Raw genomic sequence first — 8164 nt, 5'->3', positions numbered from 1 at the left:
TATCCTGTCCCACTGTCAGCTCCCTGAGGTCATGCCTTGGTGATTGTGGGGATAAAAATGGCGGCACCTCAGTCCCTTCTCGAACCAAGCATTGCAACTCACTCTTTTGGGTCTGGTCTCCCTGTACCGCAGGGGTAGCCAAGGTGTGCCGTGCTCTCTCTCCCAAGCCAGGCCTCCTTTCCTGATCTTAGTCCACGCGCCCGAAATATAAACCCACAGGCCAAGTCCCTCCAAGCAGTTTCAAGCTTCTCACCTCCCCATTAGGAATTGAGCCAAGCCAGAAGAATGGCGGAGCAGCTTCAGTCACACCACTTTCTCTCCAGGTCGAGCTGGCAAGCAGAGGAGCAGTTTCTCCTGGCATCACCTGGGACCAGGGAGTCCTACTCAAGGTCAGCTGCACAGCTGGAAATCGGATCCCTCTGTGTCCCAAGCCGAGGTTTTTCTCTTCGACAGGGACAGTTTCTGGAGCAGTTTCAGCTGCTCTTTCTTTTCCCCTCTAGTCACCGCAGCTCCCCGCAAAGGGGGCTCCCTCCCTTCCCTCTGTTTCTCTGGGACCTGGCCCAGTTTTATCTTTCCCAATTCGCACTCAGCCTATAAGGTTTTCTCAGTGGACTCTGTCTCCTTTTCCTCCAAAACTCCTGGATTCTGTAAGGGTTCCTATGGCTTTAGACCTTCTCCATTTGAGAGATGGGGGTGAGTGAAATGTATGTAGCTCCCTACTCTCCATTGTCTTGCCTTCTTCTTGAAGGAGTTCTTTTAGGAAGGTAGGCCTTTTATGCAGCCATGGAGGGTGGCAGTGGGTAATAGACATTCCATGTAGAGGAACATAATAAGCAACGGTATGACATTGGCAGAAGGCAGAACATGTTTGGGGTATGTTAAATAATTCACTGTGACTGAAGACTAGAGACTGGCAGGGGTGGATTGTTGAGGGTCTTGAATAATAGGCTAAAAAGCTTGGTCTGAAACTTTTAGGCCAAGAAGACCCTTTAAGACTGTATGTATGATAAGCTTTGTGCTTTGAAACATGACTCTGTGGCCTTCTGTGAGAATGGACCGGATTGGAGCAATAGGAGAATATATGTGCATTAGAGCAGAGACCCATCCACTACCATCCCATATATATCTAATACCCAGCAGAGGTTCCTTGGAGCCTTCAGTCCTCCACCAGAACCATTCTTTCTCTCCTCTTCTCCCAATATTCTACTCCTCCCACAGGACCAAACTTAAATATACCCTATCTGGAAGCTTTCACTGCCTTCCAGTTGATGATTTTCTCTGTGAACCCCTTAGTATCCTGCTGTAGGATTCCTTAAGTAACACGAGGTATTCAGGTATTCATATGCATCCCAAACAGATAGAAAACTCTTCAAATACAGGGCATGAATGCCATTCATTTTTGCATCTTCAGTGCTACCATGGGTTTTGGCACATAAACTCTTCACCAGTGAATTAGAAAAAGTTTATAAAGGGAAAGGAAAAGCAGCAGAAAGAAAGAAAGAAGAAAGGAAGAGAATCAAAGAGAGAGAGGGAAGGAGGAAGATAAATAAGATGCTGGGATCGGTAAGAGAAAGGAGAGGAAGAGAATGGAGAAAAAGAAAGTATAAGGCCAATATGGATTCTTTTCTCTTGCCAATTAGAGCCAAATATCAGACCTGGCACATTCTTTGGAATCAACCAGATGTGGGTTCATATTCTGGTTTGGTCACTCATTGGCCATGTGCCTTTAGACAAGGCACTTTACCTCTTAGGCATTAATTTCATCAACTGTGAAATGATGATAATACTAGTTCCTCTTTCATGAGCACTTTAAAACTTAAGAATATATGTTAGTAGTTTGAAGACAGACATTCTATCATATTTGTATTTGTTTGCCCAACATCCAGCAAGGATTTTTGCACAGCTGTGTGCTCAAGAAATAATGATTGAGTNAAAGGAAGGACATGGTCCCAGAAAAAATTTCAGATAAGTTGATATTCTTTAAAATCCTTAATATAGTCATCAGGGACAAATAAAAAATGTTGGTAGACTTTTTCAACTTTACTGTTTTTATCCTGAATTGCATATGATGTGGGGGCACCCTATCTCTTAGTGTTTAGAGCCTCTTAGTGTTTTAATCTGATCATATGGTATAGAGAAATGAATATGACCTGGTCCCCTGGCCCCAGAACAGCTCCTGGGGAGAGAGACCAAGACACATACTACAACAACACACTCTGTAATTAGTGTTGGCATAGAGGGGGGCGTAGGAAGTGTTGGTATGGGGGCTCAGAGAAGTGCAGTCCTGTTAGGGAGGGAAAGAATCAAATAAGAATGGGGATACAGGGTGGAGGATAGAGAAATCAAATGGAGAATAGTAGAGAGCAATTACCAAATAAGAGGTAGTATACAGAAAAGAGACCACACTGAAGAGAATGGAAAGTTGAAAGTAGGGAGTGAGGGAGGAGGTTGGAAGGCAGAGAAGGAGACCTCTCTGGAGGGGAAAAAGGCAGAACCACTCCTGGCTGGGAGGGGAAGCTGACAGGCTTAGACCTAAGGAGAGGTTTGGAGAGAACAGATGCCTTCTGGATTCCAGAGGATGAGGTAAGCTAAGGTGCCCTGCTTTAGTGAAGACCCTATGGTGGCCTGTGGGCTGTGGCTCTAGTGTGCAAAATCTTAAGATTTTGAATAAATGGTAATGCTAATTAAAATAGTAATGTTGGTATTGTAATAACAGTAATGGTAATAAAAAACAGCATTTTACTAATAGGGTTGTTTGTGGGGAAATAGGTTCTACTTACATACTGGGTTAGAAAAAAAGCTTAGGGTGGAAAGCTGCCACCATGGGGTGAAAGTGCATGAGGTTAACTAGCAAGATATTGTAATGGGATCACGAGTAACTTGTTATATCATCTTCAGGAAGTTCCTTTCCATCTGACACCAATATACTTTTATATTTCTATCACAAACTCCACTTGCCACCACCACCACCCCCAACCATTTGCTTCTTACTCACATAAGTTAATGATCACTATCTGATTGTTTCTTCACATTCACCACGTGTGTAAGATCTTATTTTCTTCCATGTTCACCAAGTAGGTAATATCTTGTGAGCTCAATAAATACAGAGATGAAAACTTTGTTTGGGTTTCTTATCACCTCCTAAATATTAGCCTCTTTGGTATTCAATTCTGCATCCACTCTCTTGCTGGACAAGAGAGAACTCTGGACTCATAGTGTGAGACAGTTGTTTTAAGGTCTTGCAAAACTAGAGTTCCCTGAGAATAGACATTTAATCTTACTAGTTTTCCCATGCCTAGTACCTAGAATACAATTTAGGCACAGAGTATGTGCTCAAGAAATTATAAAACTTGTAAGAGTGTAATGGTAGTGGTAGTAGTAGCAACAGCAGCAGCAGCAGCAGCAGTAGTAACAGCAGCAGGAGCATTAGTAGTCATCCTAAGACTGGTAATAATATTTTGGAGCATTCCTGGTACTGAGGAAATGTTTTCTGACATGCTACCTTACTCTTTTCAGACTGTGGCCTGTAGGGAGCTGTAGAACAAAGGGTTTCAGAGACATACCTTTAGTTGGTGTTCCTATCCAGTTGAGATACCGCGTGAGCTTCATGGAAATGTAGGTCTTCCCTCGAGCTGGTAAGCCAACCATTATCACCATTGTGGGGGAATTGGTAAACTGAGGTATTGATGCTGGAAGATAAACAGAGCCTTAAAAGCTTATCACCAGGTTACTATGATCTACTGGTATTAGCTCAGAGATACAGATTTGGAAAATTATCTTTCCTATCATTATAATAACAACAATAATGACAAATAGCTGAAAACTTTCTAAAGGACTTAGAAATTCATCAGGAAACTGCTGCAAACAGCTAACCCTTAATCTATAGAAACAGGAAGACATCTGGAGGAACAACAAAGCCCAGGTATTTGCTTATCTTTCATAGATACTACTGCTCAACATATACTCATAAGAAGACTCAGCTAAAAATGTTTAATAAATTGCTAAAGTTGGTTGTGGGCTGGTATGAGAATGTGAAGCCCCTAGGGGCTGAAGATCTAGGTAGTTTTGCATCCTCTTGCAGACTTCCTCTATGAATTCCACCAGGTGCTGACAGGGAAGACAGAAGAATCCTGAGAAGATGTCCTGTAGTTCTGGCTTGGGGAGGAAATAGAATAGCAGCCATTGCTGAAATTTTGCCCAGACCATTTCCTTTTATATTCTATGAAACAAAAGCTTTAGTCTTCACAGAGAAAAGCAATGCAACTGTAGTTTGAGAGCAGTGGTGGAAATTAACTACAGCCAACAGAGGGAACAGCTAACACTACTGAAACTCTGCCCAGACCAATCTATTCCATCCTCCCCAAGGAAAATAAACCTTAATCTGCAGGAAGAAGAGCAACAGGAACTGAGGGTACTGGTACAAACTCAACACAGCTGGAGAAGGAAAACAGAAAAACTATTGTAGCTCAGGAGGGACAGGAATATATGCTGGGTTCACCATTGTAGTTAGAGAAGGGACTGGAACACATGGGAAGGTAACACCTCCAAGACTGAGAATAAGCATGCCTAAGACTGAGGCTTATTCAGACTAACAAGAAATGTCATCAGTCACCGATTCCCTACTACCAGGGTAAAAAAAAGTAAAATAATAGATTATTTCCTCAAAGGTTGCAAAAGATAAATTGTCTCCAGAGAGCAGCATGAAGGGAAGAATCAAGGCAAGAAAAAAAAAATCGTCTGAAGAGACAAAGAAATCATCAGGACCAGACTCATTTATAATACACATCTTAGAATTTTCAGGCAGGGAATTTAAAATAGCTATGGTTGATACATTAAAAAGCCTTATTGGAAAAAGTAGACAATATGAAAGATCAGATAGATGGTTTCAGTATAGGGATGGAAAGTATAAGAAGGAATCAAAGGAAAATCAAAAGAAAAAAAAACACAGTTATAGATCTGAAGAATGTCTTCAATGTGAACTTAATATAGCTAAGGAATCAATGAACTTGAGGATATATCAGTAGAAATCACACACCCTAAAATGCAGAGAGAAAAATTAGTAAAAAAAAAAAAAAAAGAAAGAAAAAGAAAACAGAATAAAACATCCAAAAACTTTGGGAAACTNCAGTAGAAATCACACACCCTAAAATGCAGAGAGAAAAATTAGTAAAAAAAAAAAAAAAGAAAGAAAAAGAAAACAGAATAAAACATCCAAAAACTTTGGAAAACTATCAAATAATGTAATATACATATGTATATATAAAATATATGTAATATATAATTAAAATAACAGAAGGAGAAGAGGGAGATAATGAGAAAGAAGAAATATTTGAAGAAAAAAGTGCCCAAAATTTCCAAAATTGAGTTATTGATACCAAACCACAGATTCAAGTATCTCAGAGAACACCAAGCAGGGTAAATAAATTTTTAAAAAGAACCACAGCATACCCAAGATAAATAAAATTCAAATTACATAAAATCAGGGAAAAATAAAATATTGAAGGAGGCCAGGAAAAAGAGGTGGCAGGAACACATTACCTACAGAAGAACAAGGAGAAGAATTACACTAGACTTCTTGTCAGATGTCGCATAAGCAAAAAGACAGTGGAATAAAAAGTTTAAAGTATTGAAAGTAAAAGACAACAGCAACAAAATAACACCACAAACCCTGACAGTCCATAATTCTAAATTCACCAAAAATGGGGGCGCTTGGGTGACTCAGTTAAGCATCCAACTTCTGCTCAGGTCGTGATCTCACAGTTCATGGGTTTGAGCCCCGCGTAGGGCTCTGTGCTGACAGCCCAGAGCCTGGAGCCTGCTTTGGATTCTGTCTCTGTCTTTGTCTGTCTGTCTGTCTGTCTCTCTCTGCCCTTCCCCGCTCATTCTCTGTCTCTCTATCTCAAAAATAAATAAACATTAATAATAAACAAATTCACCAAAAATTCTTTCAAAAATAAAGGCAAAATAAATATTTGTATTTCAGACATACAAGAACAGAAAATTCACCACAAGCCGACTTGTCTTATAAGAAATATTAAAGGACAATATTTAAGCAGAAATGATACGATATAGGTCAGAAAACTGGATTTACATAACTAAAAAAGACATTGGAAAAGGAATAAATGAAAGCAAAATATACTTTTTATTTTGCATATTCTTAATTGTTCTAAAAGATAACTTTTAAAAAATTTTTAATGTTTATTTTTGTTGAGGGAGAGACAGAGCATGAATGGGGGAAAGGCAGAGAGAGGGAGGCATAGAATCCGAAGCAGACTCCAAGCTCTCAACTGTCAGGAATGAGCCCAACTTGGGGCTCAAACCTACAAACCATGAGATCATGACCAGAGCTGAACTTGAATGTTTGACTGACTGAGCCACCCAGTTGCCCCTAAAATATAACTGTTTAAAGCAGTACTAGTAATAATGTATCGGGTGTTTATAGCATATATGTAAATGAAATGAAATAAAATAAGTACAACAATGACACAAAGAAAGTGTAAGTGAAAAAGATTCTGGGAGTATTCTGTTATAAGGAGCTTGTTATTTGAAGGTGNTCTGTGCTGAATGCTCGCTCAGAGCCTGGAGCCTGTTTCGGATTCTGTGTTTCCTTCTCTCTCTGCCCCTCCCCCGCTCACGCTCTGTCTTACTCTGTCTCTCAAAAATAAATAAAGGTAAAAAGATTTTTTAAAAAAGAAATACTACTTGGCAATGAGAAAGAATGAAATCTAGCCATTTGTAGTAACTTGGATGGAATTGGAGGGTATTATGCTAAGTGACAGAAGTCAGGCAGAGAAAAACAGATACCATATGTTTCCATTCATATGTGGATCTGGAGAAACTTAACAGAAGACCATGGGGGAGGGGAAGCGGGGAACAAAAGCTACAGAGAGGGAGGGAGGCAAACCATAAGAGACTCTTAATACTGAGAACAAACTGAGTGCTGATGGGGGTGGGGAAGACAGGAAGGGGGGTGATGCGCTTTGAGGAAGGCACTTGCTGGGATGAGCACTGGGTGTTGTATGGAAACCAACTTGACAATAAACCATTTTTAAAAAATAAATAAAAATAAAAAAGAAACAAAGAGGTCTGGGAAGATGGTAGTGGAATACGAAGACTCTAGGTTTGCATTGTCCCACGAATACAACCTGATAACTATCAAATCATCCTAAATAACCCAAAAATCAACCTAAAGACTAGCAGAACAAACTCCACAACTAAAGGTGGAGAAGAGATCACATCAAAGAAGGAAGGAGGTGTGGAGAGACAGTTTGGGAGAGAAATGGATCATGGCTGCCATGGTGGGGAAGGAGCTGCAGTAGCATAAAGGGGTGAGAGACAGACTAGCACAAAGAGAAGCCCACATGAGGAATACAAGCCCTCATAGAAATTGGCTTGGAAAGCAAGACAGGATGAATTTTGTGTGTTCTTGCAACCACTTGGGCTTAAAGTCTAGAGATTTGAAGTTAGCACGCCTGGCTCTGGGAAAGCACAGAGGGCATTGGGGCTGTTCTTGGAGAGAAAGCAGGCAAACAGCCTGTGGATACAATATGGAAACAGCAATCTGAAGAGTGCCTGGGGTACACAGTGGGGAGGATATCTGCTCATGTTGGAGTGTGTAACAGAGTGGCAGCATTCAGGGAAAAACATCTCTGGGAACAAAGGGAATGGCAGGCACCATTTCCCTCTCCAGCCTCTCAATTTAAGCACAGGGCCACTTTCAGGAAACAGCCAAAGACTATACTTGACACAAAATTTGTTTACACCAAGCCCCAACTCCCACCTCCATGCTCTGGTGGAACCACCTTCTGAGTCATGCTTGCCTCAGTCCCATTGCAGTGGGCTCCTTCCCCTAGAAGACCAGCCCAAAGCCCTGCCCATACTGCATCTTTCAAACCAGAAGTTTTGCAGGGCCTTGGCTTTAGCAGCAGTGGTGAAAGGTCTTATTTCACAAGCAGACCAGAGCATATCTAGTTAAAACTTTCCACATTCAGGTAGGGATCAAATATTGCCCACAACAGGCAAAGAGAACCTCTGCCGATGACTGGCCTGAGGGTAGAGCACCCAGGACACAATAGCAGAACACTTGCAGCACACATTAGAGACACCCGCTGAAGCACCAAGCCCTGGGGAACTACACTACACTACAGAGCACTACAGGATATCT

At 41.1% G+C, this 8164-nt stretch overlaps 1 protein-coding gene across 1 annotated transcript in view; it reads right to left on the bottom strand.

Annotated features, from left to right (window-relative positions):
• LOC144229850 (6-phosphofructo-2-kinase/fructose-2,6-bisphosphatase 1-like) overlaps nt 1–7814 on the bottom strand; it is a gene marked incomplete at its 3' end in the record, with an annotated part of 38851 nt that extends 31037 nt beyond the window's left edge. Inside the window, exons 1-2 of the mRNA XM_077761941.1 lie at nt 7781–7814; nt 3564–3689 (exon numbers count right to left, since the gene is read on the bottom strand). Coding sequence (XP_077618067.1) covers nt 3564–3689; nt 7781–7814 — 160 coding nt within the window. The remainder of the gene's footprint in view (nt 1–3563; nt 3690–7780) is intronic.
• Between the last annotated feature and the right edge of the window lie 350 nt (nt 7815–8164).

The sequence above is a fragment of the Crocuta crocuta genome, unplaced genomic scaffold (genome assembly GCF_008692635.1).
Source record: "Crocuta crocuta isolate KB4526 unplaced genomic scaffold, BGI_CrCroc_1.0 scaffold1511, whole genome shotgun sequence".
NCBI lineage: Eukaryota > Metazoa > Chordata > Mammalia > Carnivora > Hyaenidae > Crocuta > Crocuta crocuta.
Note: the sequence above shows the minus strand (reverse complement) of the source record. Positions and strands in the feature narration are given on the sequence as shown.